Genomic DNA, 24,280 nt, shown 5'->3' with positions numbered 1-24,280 from the left:
GGAGGGATAGATCTCATCTACATCACTCACATCTCTCCGCATAATTTGTTACATATCCAGTAATCACCTTTATAGTCCACCCAGTTACGGGTGACGTTTGACGAAGCCAAAGTATGTAACTTCTTATGTAGGGAACCATGGTGACTTCAGGTCCAAGAACTAATAGTCATACTAATAGCCACATGAGAAAGTATATGACACTCATATAACGATCCATGATACTTTCTCATGGCGGGTCATTTAGTATACATTCTCCAATGCATACCCATGTGTCAACTTGATATCTCTATATCCATGACTTGTGAGATCAAGTCATCGAGTTGACCTACATGCTAGTCTCGTCGCATTAACATTGTCCCTGAATGCTAATACTTGACTAGGAATGATTAAGAGTAGTGTTCCCTATATCATCTCACTATCGATTCAACTAACCGATTGATATAGGTAAGAACCTTCTACTCAAGGACGCTATTATACTTAGTTATTTGACACCAATACAAGTAAGCATAATAACCATAAACAAATGCCTTTATATATATAAGAATATGATACAATGAGTTCATACAACAATCATCAAATGATTGGCTCTAGGGCTCTAACTAACACAGGTCATCTCTACTGTAAGTTGAATTTAATTCAGTGCAATTTAAATTCAGCTAATACCCCGTAAAATCTCTGGCATCAGATTGTATTGTGTCTAACAAGTGCCTCTTCTTTTACTTTACTAGTCGGACCTAAGGAGTGATGTTGGGGTAATGCTTCATCATTTGTGGGGAGATTCCAACCAAGTCATGAGACAACCCAATGTATACCTCCCTGTTCCTCACAACTTAGCATACCAACTCCTTCAAGTTGGGGTTTAGGCACACAACAACTCAAGTGACTTTCTCTGAGCACCCTAGGATGACCTCGACTCACTTGAGCTCCTAGCATGTAGTTACTATGGAGGTCAACTCCTACAAGATGTGCACCTCTTGACCTACACTCCTTTTATATTCCTCAAATTCACCTACTCCTTGAGCCCTCTTCTAGCTGATCTAGACCATTTTCACTTAGTACCTCCAAGAAGCTTGTTAATCTCCTTCAACTTCACCAAGCTTTACTCATAGTGAAAATTTGATCTTTTGGAGGTAAAGGAAGACTACTACCAAGAAGGTGCTTAGGGATGGATGCCCCATAATTACACTATAGGCAAAAGGAGCATCTACAATAGTAAAATGGACCATAATGATCCTCCTCCATGGCTTTTCCTTAAGCGATAATGCGAAGCTAATTTGACATAGGGGCCGAATGACATGCCTTGAGAATCCAAACAATTCAATTGTCACTAACTCCAACTCAGCTTGTTTGATCTACATTTGATCAGATGCTTGCTTGAAGAGTACATTGACTTAACTTTCAAAGTCAATGCACACCTAATAACTAGTGAATATTATGAAGGAAGGTCACCCTCAAGATCTTGATATTCAAAACCAATCAAAGAAGACTCCGTCTCATTGTAATCCATTTGTGCTCATTTGGAATCTTTGTTCGTAGTTACCTTGAGATCATGTTGATTATTTCTTAGGTTAGGGTAATTGTTCATGTCTTGATTTTGATCTCTCTATTTTTTATGGTCCACCCACGATGGTCTCGGGTGATATGAAGTTGGAACCTTCTCTTGTGAGCCCTACTTTGAAACTTGGAGTGACCTTAATCGAGGATTGATGCCGATGACTTGCTTGTCGAGGTTGTACTCATAATTAAAAAAAAAAATAGATTGGGGCTTTCTAGGCCCCATTCCATAACTCGGGGAACATTGAAGTACCTAGTTCTTTTTGCAAATTTCATTTGTTTTTTTCTTGGATGGACTGAGGGGTGTATAAGGAAGGAATAAAGCATCCAAAGAACTCAACCTTTATTCCAACCTTCTCTGTCCTATTGGCAATTTCAACAGCTTTTTATTCATTCCTCAACCACTAACCCTCCTCTGTATTAATGTATTTCTCAGCTCTCTCGAGAAATTTATCTTAATTAGTCAAGGGCCTTTTTATTGGGATTCAAAAAAACTCTCCTTCTCAAAAGCCTTGGGAGAATCTAAGGCACTTGTCACAGTCTCTAATGTTGTGGAAGGGACCTCCAATGCCATCTAAGTAAAGCATTTGATGTACTTCCAAATTGACTCTTGCCGCTTTTACTTCAAACTAAATAAACTGAGTGGGGCCTTCTGATACTTCTTGCAACTAGCATAGTGATACAAGAACACTAAGTATACATCTTTGAAAGAGTGGTAACTAGTACTAGATTCACTAGTTGGACCGAAAGACCCTACCTAAAAAACATTTAGATGAAGATGAAAAAAGAATAAAAATAAAGGGGAAAAAGAGATTTATGGGAGTTAGGTCATAGCATGTCGAACACAAAGGTTGAATGAAAGTATAAAAATGGGAGAAATATAATGTTTGGTGGTCATAGGCCTTCTTGTCTGATCTGATGGTGCAAGGAGGCCTCAATACAACTAGACCACTTGATTCAATGGTGCAAATAGACCTCAAGAAAACCAAAGGTTATTATGTGAACATCTTTTGGTTTGATGTTGTACACAAGCCTTAAGAAATCCCCGCTGCATCCCATGATGCAAAAAAGCCTTGAAAAGATCAACAGTCATAACCAATTTGATGGGATGATTGTTAAAGATTATTTCATGATTCAACTAATTATGGTGGCATAGTTTGGCTATAATTTATAGCGATATAGGTCAACTTACAAAAAAATTGGCAAATCTGAGCACTCAGGTGTGGCCTACCTGAACTTGCTAAACTTTTCATGTTCGACTCTTAACCCTTTTTCTTGAGATCTCAATGTAATGGTAGACTTCCCACCAACCTAAGAGCCCAAGTTGAGTCTCATTCACATATAATTGGTTGTGCTAGAATTAAATGGTAGATACACTGATTGGTAGCTGTACGTTAAACCCCTTTTCTCTATGATTTCAGTTCTCTTTGTACTTCTTATTCTCCCAGCTAATGACTTAAGCATTGGAAGAACTTGCTACAAATAACCTCTGGTGCCTTTAATTTTTCCTTATACATCCATGTTGAATCATATTTACACCTTGACGCCTAACTCAGTGACTTACCACATTTCAAGTCGACGTGGGGATCCACTCTCCCCTCTGCTTTAACACTACAACTAAGCATTGGATATATTTTTGTAGCATCGACTTCAAATCATAAATAGATTTTATATTATAATTCAAATTCTAAATTAATTTTTATGTTGATTCATTGATCTAAAAATTTATTAATTATAAGTTCTAATTTCCTTTTTTAAAAAAAAATAAAAAATAAAATAAATATATATTTTCTAAAATTTTGATTTTTTTAAAAAAATAAAGTATCAATACTAAATTTTTATATTTTATACTAGAAATTGATAAAATCATTTGTTAATTTTTTAAAAATGTAAAATAAATTTACGATGAATAGATAGGAGAGTAAAGATGACTATAATATATATGTGGCAAAAGGCGAAACCTTCGCCCTCAGGGCCCCCGTCGCACCCTGCCCAGGGTCATCACGAGGGAGGTAAATCACGGTAGCTCGGTGGCAAGTACGCAGTGGGCCGAGACTTTTTGCACAGGGAGACTATAATATATATGTGCATATGCATGTAGTAACTAAGAATAAAATAATTATAATTAATTTAAGGCCAAAGAGTGAGAAACAAATAATATATTAAATTGCTAACTCACGAATATAAATCAGTGACAACACTTGGAAGAAACAATATAATTAGCCAAATAAGAGTGATCACATCAAACAATTAACTCCATGCATATTTATATATATGTGTGTATTTGTGAGATCAACTCTGGCTTGTTTTCTCTTGGGTATTGACCTTCACCTCCTCAATCTTCTCCTCTGTGATCGGTGGGCTCTCACTTATCTTCTCTGTCTTTGACTCTTCTTTATCACTATCACTCACCTCATCAACCTTGGGCTCTTTCTTGTTGTCCTGGCTTAGGTCTATCATATCCCCTTCTTCTTTGACACCAATTGGCTCTTCATTCACGCTCTCTAATACGGGAACCTATCATGTCATGCACACACACATAAGAGTTATAGAGCGAGGAAAAAAGTTTGGTCAATGAAGATAATAATTTTGCCTCAATTTGTTGGATGCCTATACCCGATCAAGGATCTCTACAGGAGTTACCGGTGGTTGGTCGGCAATGACAGGGACATTGTCGTCCTCGGGGGCGTTGCTGCTTATATCCTTTGGTCTGCTCGCACAACCGCCCATGGCTGACAAGGGTCAGGCTGTGGAGCTTGTGTGAAGGTTTCTTTTGTGATTAAAGGAGGTGAGGTGAGTTGGAATGAGGAAATGGGGATGGTTATATAGGAAGAAGTAAGGTGGAGAGGATGGATGGTATGTAATTGATGGCTATATTAAGCAAGGAATGGGTGGATATGGCTGATGATTATTCGTCAAAGGTTGACCCGTAGCTAACGGTTTGTGTGATTTTAATCAAATAAACTCACAAATACACCAGCTTTTACTCTTAAAATTTTTGTTATTATCCTCATTTATTACATATAACAAATTAAAGGAAAGAAAAGATTTCTACAAAGGCATGAAAATTTGATGTAGGATTTTAAGTCATTGAATAAATTAGGAAGAGTGCGATCGTATCCTTCATATTTCCTCACTTAGCAAGACAGGTAATTTCGAACTACTCACTCAACTGGTACACTAGAATCATTCAACATTACTTTAGACCCGATCATAATTTGAAATCAATGGTTCAACCGTTTAAAACTAACCATTTAAAAAATCTCAACCCTTAATTTTAATTTTCAAGGGTGGTTATACTTCACGGTTCAAAATTATCGATTAGGATGATTCATAGTTCACAATGATTAAGGTTATTATTTATATTTTAATTTATTTAAGAATACTTTTTAAAAAATAAATTTGAAAAATAAAAAAGACTTGAAGTTATTTAAGTTGAATGCGTATTCTCCTACAGTATAGAAGAATAAAAAATACATTTAATTTATTTACCTTTTTATTTTTACTATATTAGAAAGTGACATTATTTACTCGCTTCCATTTCTTATTAGAAAGTGGCGTTAGTTCCTTCAATATCAAAACCTAATACCTTTGTAAGACCGTTTCTACGCTAGAACTTATGGGGTGAATAACATATATGATTTTTTAAAGACCTGACCGATTAAAAAGTTCTAAATCAATGCACAGAGTATACAATGGAGAATAGGATTATGGAGGTGAAGAAATCTTTTAACAAGAATCAAGAGTTTGAGCGCAAAAACAAAAATGTTTAAGCACGAAAACAAAAATCATGTATGATATGTTATATTTGAGAGTGTCCTATTATTTATTTGATAAATAAAATTTATTTTTTAGTATAATTCTATATATTGTATGTGATTTAATCTTAAATTTAATTAATGAAATCCACAATGTAATACATAACATGAGATAAATTATGATTGAATCATAATTAATGAGAATCTTATCATATCTAATTATATATGTATTGAAATATTGAATGAATTAATGAGATTAGATATCATCAATTCTGTGAAATTAAAATATGTTATACTCATTGATTTATCCAAGCAATTAATCCTCACTAGTTGGAAACATTGAGATGTTGAGAATTATATGTGGATGATAGTTATGGATAACTAATTCATTGGATGTGACTTGCTATGAGATTTCATGTTGTTTTTTTATATGTCGATGAAGATCTCATTGAGCTCGAGTGCAAGTTTCCTTATACTCAAGGTATTCAAGTTATTTTGGTCATAAAACTTATACTTTGATATCTTGACAAAATATCTCCTAGGAGGTGTAAGTCTGGGATGATTTTGTATAAGCCAACATATTCGAAGGTGTTCGAATAGCCAAAAGAGGATTCACCACTCCTTTTATAAAGGAACCTCCGAGCGCTTGAAAGCCCTTTTTTAGACTAACATTCATCTTTCAATTTCCTACATCACAGACTTAGCAAGACAAATATAATATAATAATTATAATGATCAGGACGGTCTCGGAGCTGTCTGATTTTGACTTTGAATTTTATTGAAATTCTAGGTGGAATGGACGCCTACTGTTCTCTTAATGGGGAACATGTTCTCACATACTCCTCTAAGGAGAAATTACATTTTGACAAACACCATTTGGACTTTTGTTCAGCATCTGACCTTGACCTCCGGGACTTTCGCTAGATGTTCGATCTTCGATCCACCTAGACTTCTGCCTAGTGTACACAACCCCCAGGACTTTTGCCTGATGTCCTTGATCTGCCAAGTCTTTTGCCCAGTACACTACTTAACCAGGACTTCTTACCTAGCCTCAACTAAAAATTTTCTGCATACTCAGACAACCTTGTTAGATCACAACAACCGTTAATTTTAAACCTTTATCAATATCAAAACACATGTTTGATTAGCCAGTGTTTTAAGTACCAACAGAATATAATCAAAAGAACTAGACGAACACATTGAACATAATTCCATATCATTTCGAGCTCTCTAGGTTTATCAGTTAGTTTTTAATAATCAAAACTAGTTGATGGACTTACGGAGCTCTAAATGATATAAAATCATGTCTTATATGTTCGTCTAGTTCTCTTAATTATATTCATACTCTCAAACATTAATTTGACACACTATATTGCGAGCAATGATTTTTTTAACATGAAATAGATTTTTTGAACATATTCATGTTTAAAAAATCACTGTTCTCAATATAATGTGCCAAATTGATATTTAAGGGTATGAATATAATCAAGAGAACTAGACAAATATATAAAATCTGATTATATATCATTCTGAACTCTCTAGATTCATCAGTTGATTTTGACCAATTTCAAGAAAAATCAATAGATGAACCTTGGGAGAACAGAATAATATGAAATCATGTTCGTCTAGTTTTATTTATTATATACATATTCTCAAATATCAATTTGACACACTATATTGAGAACAGTGATTTTTTAACACAAATATATTAGAAAAGTCTAATTTGTGTTATAAAAATTATTACTCTCACTATATTGTTCCCAATTGATGTTTGATGGCATAGATATAATCAGGAAAACTAGATGAATACATAGGATCTGATTTCACATTATTCTAAACTCTCTAAGTCCATCAATCAATTTTGATTAGTTTCGATTAAAATCAGCTAATGGATCTAGTGAGCTCAGAATGATATGGAATCATATTTTATGTGTTCATCTAGTTCTTTTGATTATATTCATGTCGTTAAATATCAATTTGGTATAATATATTGAAAGTAATATTTTTTTGAATATGAATTAATATTTTTTTAAAAAACAAACTGTCTATTTCTCTAATAAAAAAACATCCTAATCGACAGCAACAGATTAAGGTAAATGAAGAAAGGTAAAATGGGTATAGGATATAGGATTGGATCATTTTAAAAGTGCAATTTAGTTAATTGGCAAAGTTACTGGGACGTTTCGGTAAAAAAATTAAAAAAAATAAAATATATCCAATCCCGTTATTTTATCAAGTAAATTTGGACATTTGACTCGGTTTGTATATTAAAATAGGAACACACTATTTAATAAATATTAAATCTTAAGTTCATCGCGTGATATTTGTATTTAGGGAATGGTGAACATTATTTATAATTAACAGCAATTAGTCCCCAAAATCACCAAGTAATTCACGTATCATTCAACATCATAATACAAATTAAAAACGTCAGACACTACCGCCCAATAAATCCGTGATCTGATACCACACCAACTCCAATGATAAGATTTTGCTTCTCTCTCCCAAACTCCATCCAACGATACCCGTTTGTAAGCGCCCACTTTCCGAACTGACAATTTACTGTACTAAAACCACGTGGACTCCTATCTTCTTCCCGAGCCTCAGTATACAGCCCAGTCGGACAGCGTAGCTAAGCCGTGCGTAGGAAAAGAACGTTCAAGTAAAAAAATGGAGGGTGGGATTTGCTGTCTCAGTAATGGTACGGGGTAGTGGATTTAACGTCACACACAAGGAACAAACAATGCTTCCACCTATCATACACTAACACGTCAGTCGAACATACAAGCATATACGAATCAAAGTGGCCGATCCGTACTGCCGAGGGTGTCGGTGAACAAGATGGGCTTGGAGACAGACGGTGTGTTGGTTGCCGCAGGCCGGTTGATCCTTCTCTGCATTTTGATCTCTCTTGAACCCTTCAAATTCCCATCTCCTTTGCTCGAGTTCTTGCATTTGACCGCATTGTCGGTGGAATAAGCGTCTCTGGATGCCCCTTGGACCTTGTTTCCGCTGGCTGTGATCTTCGAGGGTTTAGGTGTTATTTCAACTGTGATCTGAAGCGGGAGCGGAGATTGGATAATGGTGTCGTCCAAGTACAGTAAAGGGTGCACCGGGTGGTTGATAGTGGCTGCAGTGGCGATTCTCGTCGCCGTGGCAGCCGTGTTAACGATCAAGGAGAAGCATCACCACCACAGAGACGCCCTCCCAGTTCCCGGGCCACCCGGGGCCATCGATAAGAAGTATGCTGATGCTCTGGCAGTAGCTCTGCAGTTCTTCCAAATTCAAAAATGTAGCTTTCTTTTCTCTCAGCTCCAAAGTCGTTTGCTTCTCTCAAGTTTACGCTCAGATTTATACCTCTCGTGGATATAAATAATCTGTGAATTTGGTATAATAGTGTGTTTTCTTTTCAATTCTTTTTTTAATGCCAAATTCGCAATTTCTTCTACGATGTTTTCTATTCGACATTAATGAAAGTACAGCTCTGAAATTCTTTTCTTGGGCTTCATCCAGAACGAGTATCTTTTACCAATCAAAATATGCGATTTTCTTCTTAACTTGGCAAACAGCAGACATTGTAGAACCTGGATAAATTTGTTAATTTCTTACAGCGGGTAAGTTAGTCGACAACAAGATATCTTGGAGAGGGGATTCAGCTTTGGATGATGGAAAAGAAGCAGGATTAGACCTATCAAAAGGAATGTATGATTCAGGGGATCACATTAAGTTTGGTTTTCCCATGGCTTATACTGCAACATTGTTGTCATGGTCTATTCTGGAATACGGTGACCAAATGGATGTTGTGAACCAGCTGCAGATAGCGTTAGATGCTCTCAAATGGATCACGGATTATTTGATAAATGCCCACCCTTCCGACAATGTGCTATACATCCAGGTAAGAAGAAGTTTCACACTTTGTTATCGCATGCCTGTTTAAAGTAGGACATGTTTGACAGGACAGCAGCATCATATGTGCACTTTTAATATTTTTCGCCTATTATGATGGAAGGTTTTGCTTGATATAATTTAGATTACACAATCAACACCACCTCATGTATCTCCAGAATGAGAAACACTCAAACATGTTGAAAACAGAATAGAAATCAAGATGGACACAGACCAGGTCAGGTTGGGTCAGAAAAAGACTGGAGCCATGACATGTGATCTGGTTGCCACATAAATGAAGACAGGTCCGAGAAATGCTTCAACTGAATTTGGGGTTGGGGGTGTGCCCTGCACCCATTGTAAGGACATGTCACACGGTGCCCTTATTAGTGACCTCATTAGGGAGCCAACCCTATTTTCTTCAACTCATCGGCATCAAGTAGGTTATTGAACTATAGCATAAATTGAAGGTGCAGTGCATTCATGACAAAACAAACTAATTTCTTTAGGATTCAAAGTTACTAATCAGATATTCCACTTTGCCTTTGGTTTGGTATTTAACTGCAAATCAGTTTCACAATGATTTCAGAATAGAGTAATTTATTATTCAAAGGTTTTGACTTTAATTTCTGTTGGTTTTCGTATTTGCTGCCAACTTAGAACCTTGCAAATTAAGTTAACAATCATAACAAGTGAAGAATTTCTATTTCCATATTTTTTTTTGCTAAAACGTAGGATTTGAAAATCAAGAAGGAAAGTAAAACAAAATTTTATTATTAACTTTTTGACACTTTCGAATTTATTAGAGGTGAATGGTTGCTATAGATTAATGGTAAATATTTGCTTTTATTAATTTTTTTAAAAATATAAAAAATGAAAACAGAAAATATATACAAGAATTTAAGTTCTGGATTTGATATATAATAAGCATGTTTATAATTGTAAGTTTTGGATCCTATTTTCTGTGAGGAATGTGTATAAGATATGTTGAGCAGACAGATAATTATTAGGAAAAGGATCTATATTCTTAGTCATGCACTTAGATGTGTGTTAAACCCTTGCATCTCCTGACAATGTCCACCTTCATTCCTAGAAAATGAAAGTTCCTGTATTATTTTTCTATATAATAGTTGTCCAGCATGATTGAATTTAATCATCCTTACAGGTGGGTGATCCTGATTTAGACCACAAATGTTGGGAAAGGCCAGAAACAATGGCAGAAAAGAGGCCTCTTGTTCAAGTTAACAAAACTGCTCCAGGAACAGATGTGGCAGCTGAAACATCTGCTGCTATGGCTGCAGCTTCCTTGGTCTTCAAAAATATTAACACAACCTATTCAGATTTGCTCCTTCAGCATGCCCAGAAGTTATTTACTTTTGCTGATACCTACAGAGGTTCTTATAGTGTCAGCATTCCGAAAGTCCAGAATTTCTACAACTCTACTAGTTATGAGGATGAACTCTTGTGGGCCGCTAGCTGGCTTTTTCATGCCACTAGAGATAAAACATACCTAAGCTATGTAACTGTGCAACATGGAAATGCTTTTGCTGACTGGGGAAGGCCAACATGGTTCAGCTGGGATGACAAACGGGCTGGAACTCAGGTGCATTTATCATTCATTAAATGCTGCTATGGTTTCTGCTATCAATGGGTTTAACTAATTTAAAAAAATGTTTAAATTGTAATCTTTTATTCTGTTTGACTAAGATATTTTTTTAATTTCATAAATATTTGTACTACGAATGTAAAAATCTTGTAGGTAATTTGTGTTGATGTGATCATAGGCCATCATCTCAATATTTGCATATCCTACATTTTGAAAATACACAGATTTGACTTTTTGTTATCTTGGTATAGTTGTTTATATGAGTGCAAGCAACTACATCTAACATTATTGAAGTTAAATGATATTTTCATGTTTGCAGGTTCTTTTGTCTAGGATAAAATTGTTTGGCTCTCATCAATCATCAAATGCAGAGATGAAGGGTCTGCAATTGTATAGACAAACTGCTGAAGCAGTGATGTGTGGTTTGTTGCCGGATTCCCCTACGGCCACTTTTAGTAGAACAGATGGTAAGATTTTGTGTGGTTAAGTGCCATAAATCTAGTTCTTGTACATTTATTTTTTATTTTCATTGTTTGTTGATACCAAGTTAATAATATCCTTGTTTCATTAAACTTTTGCATCTCATAGAGGAATTGTAATTATAATTTGAAATTTGATGTCATGCTAAATAGCACAATTGAAATTTACAAGTAAATTATTGAAATCCAATACCTATCAACATAAGTAATCTCTCCTATGTTACTTGTGTTGATCATGTTAAAGAGAATTATAATGTTTTAACTCTCAACATTCTTTGGCACACATCAAGATGAAATCAATTAAATGGTTTTTAAAATTATTTATGTAAAATTGTAATCAATTGATTGTATTTTATAATATTTCTAAAAGTAAAAAGTTATGAGTAGAAGAGATTTACACGAGCGATAGTGATGTAAATTAATCTCAACATAGATTGAACCAAAAAATGTGAAAAATAATTTTTTAAATCATAAACAATGTGAAAATTCTAAGTAAAAGAAGATTACTAAAGTGTATTTAAATTTATCTTGCTGTGAGTTAACACTTGTTGAACGTATTGAGTATTGGTGTGACACAGTATAATAAAATTTTAATTCAATTGAGTATCTAGTTTCTCTAGTTTTAGTCTTAGATGGAAATAAAATAAGTGAAAGATATTAAAGGAGGAAAAATCATCTAAATTCTTTTCATCATACTTCAATACATGCTGAAGAATGCTAACGTCACACAACATGGCGCCATAATCATAAAATTATCTGGCAGGAAACCAAAATTCTAACAAAGAATATTTAAACCTTGCTAATTTGCCATATGATCTGTTATACTTGTTTTGTTATCAGCAAGGATGAATCAATAGTTGACATACTTATAAATTTGTAATTATTGCTCCAAAATTTTATTTCAAATTTCTTTTTTTAACCCTTATAGACTTACAAGGATGAGAATTGGGTGATTCAAACTTATTTGAATTCATTTCTACATGCTTGGGAGTGCGTCGAGTGTCAGTATTGTATGATTCCTATATCGTACTCTTTTGAACCAAGACTACAACTCTAACTGCACGAGATTGATTTTAAACCTTGATTGCAATCTATAATCCTTATTTTGATTGGAACTTCTTAGAGCAGTTCATATGCGCCTGCATATCCAAATTTTACTTTGTTCTAATCTGATTTTTCTGTAATTCTATAATTGCCCATGTTTCCTGAGGTTGACATTTGGATAACTAAAATTTGTAAGATGCTATGCCATATATATTAATGTGTTATAATATAATCCATTTTCTCAAGCATGATTATGTAATGATTGAATAAACTTTTTGTTGATCCAACAATAGAAATTGAGATTAAACAGCAGAGTGGATAAGATCACATTGTCACTATAAAAATGGTACCTTGTAGACAATAATATTTACACAAAATTAAAAGAAAAACAGTGGATGATGATAATTTGGATATAGTTATTAGTTTGACCATATACTAGAGCAAATTGTTTGAATTTTATGTTTCATATAAAATACTAGCATATCAAGGCTCTATCCTTTCTATCAATTCTTTGTATATCTGAGATAATTTATAATACCATCATGATCTATAGTATAAAATAAATTTGGGTGTCGTGGCTGATCACTTCTGATCGAGATATCTTAAGAATGCATCAAGTTTTGGCTGTCAAAACTATTGGATTGTTTGACAAATTTGACTGGAGTCAACACATGCTAACAGAGGTTAGTGATACATCATAGTCAAATATTTTCTCAGGGTATGTTAATATGCTACTTTTTGTTAAATGATTAATTAGTTAGCTTTTAAGTTTTTTTAGCCAAAACCATAGTAATGTATTAAGTTCTCAAGTGCTTGTTTGACAATGCGAATTGACGCCAGTAGAATCTCTATGCGATTGCTTCTCTTAAGAATCGTGTAAAGTCCTTGTGTCAAAAAATATCATCAGCTCTTGATTCAAAATCCAATATCTATGTGAAACCAGTGAATCATTTTGTTAAGTTTCAACCATCTCATACAGAGTATGTAGGCAGTGATTAAAAAAAAAGTTAATCCAAAGCTTCTGTGCTCTCGTGGAGCAATGGGATACCCTTATATATATCCTGATCTTGTTATTTTTCACATTCTAGGTGGATTGGTGTGGGTAGACAAGTGGAATGCTCTTCAGCATCCAGTTGCTGCTTCATTCTTGGCTATAGTTTACAGTGATTACATGCTTACCTCTCGGACGCCCGAACTCCAGTGCAGTGGAAAGACTTATTCTCCTAATGATCTACGGAACTTTGCTGTATCCCAGGTAACACTCGAAACTTCTTCATTTGACGTGGCAATGGTCATGACTTTGAATCCTTTTTCTTGTAAAATTTTGCTGTGAGGCGATAAAGTATTCCCGACAAGCTAATCATTCTCAGTTGCCTTTTTTTTTTCAGGCTGACTACATCTTGGGTAATAACCCAATGAAGCTCAGTTACCTGGTAGGATATGGAACCAGCTATCCTCAACAGGTTCACCATAGGGGGGCATCAATTCCAGCTAATGCCAAGACTGGTTGTGATGGCTTCCAGTGGCTCAACTCGACAAAGTCGAACCCAAATGTAGCCCTAGGAGGACTTGTGGGTGGGCCATTTAAGAACGATTCTTTCATCGACAGCCGCAACAATTCTATGCAGACTGAGCCTAGTACCTACAACAATGCAGTACTGGTTGGATTGCTGTCTGGCCTGGTCACCACCTCTTCTGTGGTTACTTCTTTCCCTTAGGTTCTTCGTCACAAGCCATGGCCTCTACACGTCAAAATCTCGCATTCATAGGCAAGTCATCTCATTGTTATTTACCACGGGCTCAGCAATTCATTTTTTTCTTCTCTTTTTGAAGTTTCAAGTGTCTTGATTTGCAGCATTTGTTGTGTCCTATCAGTACATGTAGCATTTGCAGGTGTATATAGATTGATTTGTGTAATGTCTCGTGAGAAAGATATATAAATGAGATCGTCAAGTTGTTTCCAAAAGGAATAAATAAATAAATAAACAATGACTAGCGATTGTAATGGTACTTCTATTAGGACCTACAATTGGATTACCAATTGCACGATGACTAAATGCATGTTTGGAAGTCAGTCATGTCTATAAATAAAAGCGTTAAAATTTTAACTTGGTCCATTGCTTTTTGAAATTTATTTGTGTTAGTTGTAATTTGATATAGTTTAATTTTAAGGGGTTAAGGTTGATTTATATTTATTTGTATATGCCTTGTGATTTTAGTTTAATTTTCTGTTTTAGCTCCTTTTTCCCTCGAGCTAATGGAGGCTCCTTGGATTTTTCTCAAGTTCTTTTTGTTGTAGTCTACTTGACCTTCTTCTCCTGCTCAAGAGCTGCTGTCATCAGTGCTGTATATACGAGTGCTCAATTTGATCAAACCATGCATTACCTTTCCCTTCTTCAGCTAGCACTTTTCAAATTTGATCATTGAGCGCCAGGCCTCTCTTAGAGACTCCATTGGTGGGGAAGGAGGGACACTTTCCCTCACCGGAGAGGTTGATTTTCTTTATTGACGTGGAAGACTCAAGTCATTGACGAAGGACGAAGGACGAAGGACGAAGGACGAAGGACGAAGGAGCTCCAGCAGCCCCTCCTCCTTATCCCGTCAAAGGCGAACTTTTCTCTCTAAACGGGGTAGCAAGGGAAGATAAAAGTTGACTATTGCTCTATAATCAATTAGTTCTTCAAATTAGAGCCTTGGGCTATGACATCAACTGTTAGGATTGATGGTTCAGTTTGTTGAGACTAGTTACAGTGGAAGGAGTGAATAGACAATACACCTTAAATGTAAATCAAAGACAATGCAATTGGTATATATTTGAGGGTGCATGCGTGTTTTATATATATATATATATATATATATTACGTGGTTCATAAACTCTACTCCTAATGATCTATATGACTTATCCAGTAAAGATTCTACTAGAGTTATCTTTTCACAAGATGTACCTTAGGAATAAATCACTTAAAAGTTAATTTAAAAGAAAATATGAAGATCTTGAGTCGAAACCTTCAATCTTGTCTAAGTCCTTGGAGATTTTTGAGTATATTGTTAACTTAAGGTCAGAGGAGTGTCTAAATATTTTTGTGCAACTTTGTAAGGCACAAATATTTTCAAAAAAAAATGATTAATCAAGCTGGGTAACGTCGAGTATGGGATGATCGGTTCGGTTCCACGAAAATTTTCCATCGATCATCAGGATAAATCGAAAAGCGCTCACAACAGACAATTCAGGAGTTCAACATTCTTTAATTGTGTGCCCCATTTGGAGGTACAAATATTTCCAAGAACTTATATAGAAAGGTCTATGTTATTTTTTTTACGCCTCCAATTGATTAGAATGACAATTAGAAACATGTTATCATTAGTCAGTCATTCATCAAGTAGAAATCTTATCCAATCATTACTGAAGCCTCCAATAGACTGGAAGGAGCGCCCAATCGACTATTGCTCAAATTAAATATTTTTATTCATTGAACTCTTGCACTTAGTTGACTCCTCGATTGACTATAGTACTTTAGCTGATTAAATTTTGTTGATAGTTCCTTTCACTTGGCATACTTTCTCATAAGCTTCCATAGTCTACAACTAAACTAAGTCACAAACTATAACTTTGGACCAATAGCCATAAGTTGAAAGCTTCAAACCAAGTTACTAAGTAGTATATCCTTACCTAGATAAATATATCATCCCTAATGATGCTTTACAAAATCCCAATATTATACTTCGCACATATAATTTCTCATGTTATCATTCCTTTAAATCTTCAACCTATGATCCTCACCGTGAGTCCACTTTGGTCATACCATTAGTTTATCAAATGCTCCAAGCTCCCTGATCTTGCTGTGTCATCTAATCCTCCATGCCTGCAAGCGCATCTCACTTTAATTTGGATGTCCTCAAGTACACCTTGTGTGAGGCCTTTGATCCATGGTATGGATCAAGCTTCACAAATTAGCTCCATGTCATTTGATCCTCATCGCCTTCTTCCAAGTCTACCTTATGCTAGGACTTTAAGCCATTGAAACCCATAATCTCACGATTGCATCAACAATCTCTTAATGCTCCTCCTCATAGAGTGCCCTCCAATCTCCTTCAAAGCTCGAATGCTCATTCTAAACCTTGGCTTGAGCATCAACCAACTCAAGACCTCGTTGAGTCGACAAGCAATGCGAGTTCCATATGCACTATACCAAGTTCTTATACACTTGATGCACACGTCAAAAACACAAGTAAAACTATGTTAAACCCTTTTCCAAACATATAAAAATAACTTGATCAAACTCAAAGCATCGTTTCCCAACAGATATATCAAGTAAACTACAAAATCTTGAAGAAGTTTAGGGAGGATTTCAATGCATCCTATGGGGGTCTTCCTGTATGCCTTATACCTTAGGGTTTAGGGTAGGTTGTTGTGGTTTCAGATAAAAATCTAAACATTTAAAGCAATTTACTCTTAATCATCTAAATTAAAAGAGTGTTTTCACATAACTGAAATTCAAAAGAAATTCAGATCGATTCAATTTAATTTTTGAATTTGGCCTGTGCAAAGCACGTGACCTGGATTCGAGATTCTAAATTCAAAATTAGAAAATTGCAAATTGAACCATGTGCACGAATCATAAAGCCGGATGGTCTCGGTCTATAAATTGATCCTGGATCATGAGCTAATGCCACCCCGCCAAACTTCCTCAGTTCTCCGTTTCGTTCTATCGATCCTTCTCGATCCCCTCCTCCTTCGAAATGGTTCGCTACCTGTCTCGATCTCTTGATCGCGATGCAAGGGCTTTCTCTTATGCGATTTTCTGTTCTCTATTCCTGCTTCAGGTTGTCGCTCAGCGTGTGAAGGAAGCGGAGATCACAGAACAGGATTCACTGCTTCTGGTAAGTTCATTGATGAACTCATCTTCCGATTTCACTGTCGATTTCTTCGAAACCAAGCGCATTTATCTTTACTGTTATCTTAGCTTGAACGGATTTGTACATTTGATTGTGGATCGGAGGATTCGTTCGGTTCTGTAGCTCTTTTGATCAGATCGGAGTTCCCTGATTCCTCCTTTTGAAACGCTAACGGTGAAAGCACTTGAGATCATTAGTGATCTTCCATTCGTTTCTAGAAGGTTTCTCCATTTGATTGGGTTTTGTTTTCTGAAATAAAAAAAATTAGGGTGAGACGCCAAAATTTGACTAGGATTTGTTTGTCGTTCGATTCTGAAGCTCAAAGTAGTGGTTGGAGCTTCTGTACTTTAGATCGGTAATATTCAATGTTTCATTCGAGTTATCTTCCAGATCTATATACATTTGTTAACATTGCCCAATCATACTTCGAATTCGACTTGAGGTCGCCTTTTTCGGAGGAAATCTTACTGGGATTTGGAACCACGATGTTAAGTGGAGTATTTACGATGTAACTATGGATGAATACCTTGAGGTTTATAAGCGCTCGTTCAATTTCCGGAAACTTCATTTCTTAGCCATTTGTTTAATGCGTTGAAATGCATCGGGTATTTTACTTTCTTATTAATTAAGATATGCAGCAGCATATAGTCGATCTTACAATCTCTTCTGTTTTGCTTCAAATTGTATTTCTATGTACCTATGATCTGTGGAGTTAAAAACAGACCAGAAACCTACTTCGCATAGCCATATTTAACATCAGCTATATCAGAGGCCTTTTTCCAGAGAAGTACTTCAACGACAAATCTGTTCCTGCCCTAGGTCATCACTTTCCCGCCAAACTTCTCCTTTTTTCTTAATGAAACTTAAGGTTGAGAGATTTAGTTGATGTGATCTTGTCATAGATATGAAGATTAAGAAGCTTATGCCCATGGATGCCGAGTCCAGAAGGCTGATCGATTGGATGGAGAAAGGTAACTTCGACCACTATTGCCTAAGCTTGCTCTTTCTTATCTGAGTCTGGTCTGATGATTTGGTTTTAACTACATTCAGGTGTGTATGACGCATTGCAGAAAAAGTATCTGAAGACACTTACCTTCTCTATCTGTGAGGAGTTAGGAGGCCCAATGATTGAAGAGTATGCTTGTACGGATCTACTTTGAATCTGATTCATTGGTCCCTCCAATTGACCATTTTAATAAAAGATTTCTATCTCGGCCTCAAAATGTATTTCAATTTCATTTCTTAGAGATATCTGTTTCAACCCTGGTTGAAATTCTAAAATCTCTAGTTGGAGACAGCTTATAGTTGTCGAACTACTTGATTAATCACCAAATTCTGTGCTACCAATGTTTATTTCATGAACTGATGTCTATCAACACAAAATTGCAGTTTCATTCAACTATGGTAGTTCTGATGGTGAAGAGGTATGCATGAAACTTAGTCACAATGGAAACAAGAAGAATGGTGCAACCTTCAAATCTAACATGAATGATGTTACCCCTGATCAAATGAGGTAGGACTTTTAGAAAGACTCAACATTAAAGGATTCTATGGTCCTAGGTTGACGTTATAGATTAAAAATTAATTTTACTGAATAGTTAGATTTGCTCCTACACTCAAAATAAGTCTGCATGTTCCAGGAGTTCTGCTTGTAAGATGATACGGACACTTGTTTCACTGATGAGGACCTTGGATCAAATGCCAGAGGAGGTAACCTTGATGATGGTTACTCATTTGCTAGTTTTCTTAGTTTCTTAAATATTAAAGGAAACTGAAGAAAAAATAGATAGCTAAAAGGTGAAACTTATGTTTCAGCGCACCATTCTGATGAAACTTCACTACTATGATGATATCACGGTATGCTCTTAATCCAATCAGCAATATTGGCTTGCCATACGCATTTGGTTTGCCTATAACATAACTGGAAGTCTGAATTTCTCAATGAAAATTTTTCACTAAAAAAACTGAAAGTCTAGTTGGTCGCTAGGGAACATATGTAACTAAGCATGTTTTATGATTCATAAGAGTAGTAAGGTTTGTTGTTGTAACAGTTTGTATGATTTCCAGTGTTTCTGTATCAGCATATCAATCTCCAAAATGCCTTTTATTTTGCATTTTAGCCATCATGCACTGAAGTAATATCCATAGACAATTTGATATTGGTGGCTAATATGATGTCTGAGCTGATGTTTCAGCCTGAAGATTATGAGCCTCCGTTCTTTAGAAAATGTTCTGAGAATGAGCCAGCTTGCACCTGGGCAAAAACTCCATTGAAAATGGAAGTGGGAAGTGTGAACAGCAGGCACCTTCTCTTCTCCCTGAAGGTACATAGAGCTGAAACCCTATGCACACCGATAATATTGCCATTGCCATTGTGTTCTTTGCCTAATACTCTGTTATATAGGTTAAAAGCATCCTTGATCCCTGTGAGGATGAAAATTATGGACATGCTGAAGATGAAGAGGTGAGCCTTGGAGATGACTCAGTGCAGGGGAATGACTCTTCTTCTGACAGTGAGGTAAATGTTCAACTTGTGATAATGTAATTGTAAATAATATGTAATTTAAGATGTTTAGAAAATATTATGCTTGGCAAAGCCCATTGAATGTTTCAACGGATAATAATTTTTTTTTTACCTAAACAATTACTTCCAATTATGTCTACATTGATCAACCAAGTTTAGAAGAAGTAATCAAACTTGATATCTGCATAGATTTCACATCAGTTTAGTTCTCATTCACAAACCTGAGTTTGATATCAAAATGTCACAATGTATGAAACGTAAACTTCGTTGATCTCAGGTGCGCCCATCCCTTGCAGATCAGTTCTTTGTAGCACCTGCAGGTATCTTTCTTGCATTGGTAATTACTGATAGTTCTTGTCTTGATCTCATTAAAAATTATTCTCTCCAGGCAAAAAGCATCCACCTGCAGAGAATGGAACTATTTCTAATGGTCAGTGTGACTTACTTGGATAGATGTTATCACAGAACATGAAGTTCAATCTTGGTTATTTGGCATTTGACTCGAAGGATGGAATTTTTTTTTCGCTTTTTCTTAATGAAAATATAAAAGGGATTGATCGACATTCTTCACTATGTTTTCTCCATTGCTTTATTATTAACCCCGTGTAACTGCATCTTAGAAGTCATACGCTAATTTATCTATCTAATGATTTGTTAACCTTATGACATTTTATGTAGATGAAACTCAAGATGCTGCCCACGAAGATGAGCAGGCATCTCGAGTTAGGAATTGGATATACATGAGACACACAAGTAAAATTGATCTGATAGACATTCTTTCAGATTTCCCTGACATATCGGTGGTTAGTTGTCCTTGAATTGTTTTAGTTACCATTGATCAACCACTTCTAGATAACAAGTAATGTATCAATCAGTATGGAATTAATTTCTCTATGTTGTTAAACAATTTGCAGGCACTAATTGAAGGTAAATCAGAGAACACATACCTTGCAGCCTGTCTTAACTTGAAAGAGAAAATTTTTTCTAAATCACTACTGTCCTTTTTGTTCTCATTTTATTAATCTTGGTGATGATATTAGACATTGTGGAAAAGTTGGTAAAAGAGGGTCTGCTAACCAGAGTTAGGAAGGACACTTATACCATTAACAAGGTTTCAGGAATGGCTTTGTTAAACACTTTCTAATTTCATGTTGAGCATTATTGCCTGACAGATTAGTCTCTTAGGAAATTAACTGCAAAACAAGTACAGTGAAGGAGGAGAACGATGTGCAAGATGTTAAAATAGTTGAGAAAGTATCCAAGAACTCTCAAGATTATATGTACATGAAGGTAATAATTAATATGGGTATGCTTGTGCCAACAGAATTTCCTCTGCTTTTATATTATATGCCCAAATATTTCTTTAGGGGGAACATGGCTGTGGCCAAAATTATGAAATGGCACATTTCTATTTGGACTTGGATGCAGGCACTTTACTATGCTCTTCCTATGGATTATGTGTCAATATCAAAGCTTCAGAGCAAACTTGAAGGTGAAGCCAACCAGAGCACAGTTAGGAAACTGGTCGACAGGATGGAACAGGAAGGGTATATTAAAAACACTGGCAACAGAAGGTTGGGTAAGCAGTTAAAATTTCACGAATGATCTGATCTTCTGGGAAGTTTAGATCACTTGACATATGCAAAAAATATTGGCAGTTGATAAGTTGAATGGTCTTTGAGTTGGTTATGCTGTAGATCAAATAATTCGAAAGGAATAGCTATTTTCTCCAACATTATTACGTTTGAATACTTGCAGTCTGGAGGTCTCATTGCTGATATATAGTAATGTTTATTTACAATTATGAAGTTTTTAATGTACTTTTAGATGCATCAAACAATTATGATTAAGATTTAATCAAAGATCACGCCAGACAGAAAAAGAACATAATAGGAAGAGAAAAGCATATGTAGTCTATTAGACAAACAAATTGTCATTTTCCAATGGCTAATAGTCAATATGAGGCTCATCAGATTCTTCTCAGAAGTGCTCGTCTTTCTTCCCATTTTTATTCTATTTACACATTTGTTTAACACTACCCAATCTCTAATTTCCGCAGGTAAGCGTGTCATACACTCTGAATCTAGTAACAGAAAGTTGCTTGAGGTCAAAAAAATTCTGGAACAGAAAATGATGGTACTATATTTTTCTTACATTGGAAGTACAGAATCTATCTAATGAGTTTAATCCAGTAATATCCTTATCGTACATTATGCAGGAAACTGATGCCAACTGCCTAATGTTAGATACCACTGTCGCAGAGTTCCCTCTCCAAGGTATTGCTTCACTATAATTCTGTGTTTTAGTTGTTTTGGGGGAACTTATTTACTAAGTTGGACGTTGATTTTATCCGTAGACATAAACATGAATGATAATTCCACATTTGGTGGTCTCCACTCGGTTGGGTCTGATCTCACACGCACACAAGTCAAATCTAAGCAACTCCAGAGTGGACCACTAAACAGTGATCAAACAGGTCCCTCAAAAGACCAGGAGCGTGGCAACTCTCCCACTAGACGTCCTGTGGTTGGTTCTTCATCTTTCTTCTTTTAACAAAGATCTTTCGTATATTTAGTTCGCAAGAGTAATTGTCCTATTCTTGAAAAATTATAACAGAATAATCATTCGTACCTTTAATTACAATTCTATTTAGAACGCTAATTTTGTAACAATTATTATTGCCTTCCAATTCTCCTTATCTACATTTGAAACAAACTAAAAGTACGATTTATTCATCTATTGTATTCGACAATTTGCAGCCAATTGCTTCTCTGGAGAGTGCAGTGGCCAGAGAAACACCGAAGAACGTTGCCACAGGGCCAGGCGATGACTCCCAGTCCATCCATGACAAGCGTTTGAGGAAGGCCAGCACGGTATATATGTTATGCTGTGATGCTAGGACAACAATTTTCTCTTTCTGATTAATTTTCCATAATATTGATTTTAGTTGTACTCTTGACAGGTTGATGAGCCGATTCTTCAGTACGTCAAACGCCAGAAATCTGAAGCTTAGTTGGATATTATAGTTGTGCACTTTCAAGAAAGGGTAAAGAACTAATGGTATAAATTGTTAGTTTTTGAGGAAAACTTGCTTCTTCTACTATGTCTGAGATCGTAAAGTTTTGAGCTTAGGGTTCTTGTTTGGTAAATGGTTAGATTTTAGGGGAAGACCAGATTAGTCTTTCACCAATTTCGATCTTTTACGTTTGCACTCGTTTAAATATTTTGGACTTTAGTACCCTTACTTGCCACTGAACAAGTATTAGTGAAAACCGCTTTATTTGCAACATTTGCTTTTATTATTATTATTATTATTTTTTGTGCATACCTCTCCATCATTCTGATATCTATATAAAAAAAGTAAGAACTTATGATTCACTCTCGTTATTAAGTCACCCGCCATCTTATTATTATTATTATTTGAAATAAAACATTTAATCGATCCTAGTAGCTCATTCAATATGTAAAACATAAATTCTTAATACATATTAGAACCATTGTAAATACCGTTAAAAAAAAACAAGTTGAAAAACTTAAAGCGTGTCTCAATCAATATGAACTCATAGTTTAAACTTCAACATTAAAGAGAACTCTATTTGCGAATCTGAATAATTTATAACAGAGGCAAAGTGATGATGGCAGTTTAGGTTGAGTGGAAAGGAGTTGGATTAGGTCTTGGAAGTGCAATGATGAGGTGATAAATTGGGTGATGATGTAGGCATATAGTTGGTAGCAACATTATGATCATCATTTTATCCCCCACCATGCTGGCTGAGATTTTCAATGCGCAATTATTATGAAGCCTCATGATTTGCCATTTAACTTTTATAGAATACCCAAAATGGAAATTTTTATATTTATCAGAGAAGATACTTATTTTAAAAATTCCCCTTCATCCTTTGCATATCTAAGCTTAATCGATTTCTCTAAATCGATCTCTCCTTCCTCAACCAAGTCAAACCACGACAAAAAGTTTTTTTTTTAAAAAAACCTTGATTATTTTATCAAACATTGTCATCCATAAATTTTGTATTGCCCTAAAGGTCTTGGATACATGTCAAGTTAATTGTTGTATCCTAATGACCCCTTCGCTTTTTTTTTTAAAAAAATTGAGCACTTTAGAATATCGTTGATGACTCTTGGCTAAAAGTGTTTAGTGGCTCTAAAGGTTTTGAATTGATGTCAAATGAACACAACCACACTCCTAGTGATCCCTGAGTTTGTTCAAATTTTATGTTGTTTAAGCTTATTTGATACCAAGCTAATCGGAACTTAAAATGAATCAACTGTTGAAATGGTTATTCAAGTTTATTTTAGTTTTTTTTTATGAGCTTGAGCTTGAATCATTTAGACATTATTGAGTTCTTAATTTGAGTTTGTTTAATTATTTGAAATGTTTATATTCTTGAACTTGTTTAGTAGCTTAGTGACCTTGATATTTTAAGTTATTAGTATCGGTCATAAGAGCCAATCATGAGATAATTGATATGAGACTTTTGTATCATATTTTAATATTAGGCAATATTTTATGTAA

The 24,280-nt window shown here is 35.3% G+C and overlaps 3 protein-coding genes across 6 annotated transcripts; 2 read left to right on the top strand and 1 right to left on the bottom strand.

Annotated features, from left to right (window-relative positions):
- Positions 1–3,846: 3,846 nt before the first annotated feature.
- On the bottom strand, positions 3,847–4,284 carry LOC122004359. The gene is made up of 2 exons (XM_042559261.1): positions 4,171–4,284; positions 3,847–4,071 (listed from the first exon to the last, which is right to left on the bottom strand). Exons 1-2 carry the CDS (start codon positions 4,282–4,284, stop codon positions 3,847–3,849), a joined length of 339 nt encoding a protein of 112 aa, XP_042415195.1.
- Positions 4,285–8,120: 3,836 nt separating this feature from the next.
- On the top strand, positions 8,121–15,151 carry LOC122005766 (endoglucanase 24-like). Of its 3 annotated transcripts, none has more exons than XR_006118531.1 (7): positions 8,121–8,604; positions 8,924–9,207; positions 10,363–10,800; positions 11,123–11,270; positions 13,415–13,581; positions 13,715–14,095; positions 14,727–15,151. XR_006118531.1 is itself a non-coding variant. In XM_042560953.1 (6 exons), the coding sequence occupies exons 1-6, from the start codon at positions 8,394–8,396 to the stop codon at positions 14,042–14,044; spliced, it is 1,578 nt and encodes a 525-aa protein (XP_042416887.1). In that variant the 5' UTR covers positions 8,121–8,393; the 3' UTR covers positions 14,045–14,292. The 3 variants fall into 3 exon arrangements, 1 of the variants encoding a protein (XP_042416887.1); XR_006118532.1 differs by lacking the exon at positions 14,727–15,151 and adding an exon at positions 14,182–14,292; XM_042560953.1 differs by lacking the exon at positions 14,727–15,151 and having other exon boundaries at positions 13,715–14,292.
- Positions 15,152–16,954: 1,803 nt separating this feature from the next.
- Positions 16,955–23,033, top strand: LOC122005765 (meiosis-specific protein PAIR2-like). Of its 2 annotated transcripts, none has more exons than XM_042560951.1 (22): positions 16,955–17,069; positions 17,151–17,207; positions 17,945–18,041; positions 18,125–18,193; positions 18,273–18,365; positions 18,612–18,735; positions 18,863–18,932; positions 19,038–19,079; positions 19,418–19,546; positions 19,627–19,740; positions 20,024–20,066; positions 20,135–20,176; positions 20,425–20,549; positions 20,661–20,673; positions 20,787–20,857; positions 20,932–21,036; positions 21,175–21,325; positions 21,806–21,882; positions 21,965–22,022; positions 22,103–22,272; positions 22,506–22,619; positions 22,709–23,033. In XM_042560951.1, the coding sequence occupies exons 1-22, from the start codon at positions 17,067–17,069 to the stop codon at positions 22,757–22,759; spliced, it is 1,818 nt and encodes a 605-aa protein (XP_042416885.1). In that variant the 5' UTR covers positions 16,955–17,066; the 3' UTR covers positions 22,760–23,033. The 2 variants fall into 2 exon arrangements, with proteins under 2 accessions (XP_042416885.1, XP_042416886.1); XM_042560952.1 differs by having other exon boundaries at positions 17,000–17,069; positions 17,935–18,041.
- The last annotated feature ends 1,247 nt before the right edge of the window (positions 23,034–24,280 follow it).

This window comes from Zingiber officinale, chromosome 7B, assembly GCF_018446385.1.
Source record: "Zingiber officinale cultivar Zhangliang chromosome 7B, Zo_v1.1, whole genome shotgun sequence".
Classification (NCBI taxonomy): Eukaryota; Viridiplantae; Streptophyta; class Magnoliopsida; order Zingiberales; family Zingiberaceae; genus Zingiber; species Zingiber officinale.
This window is presented reverse-complemented; position numbering and strand designations above follow the sequence as displayed.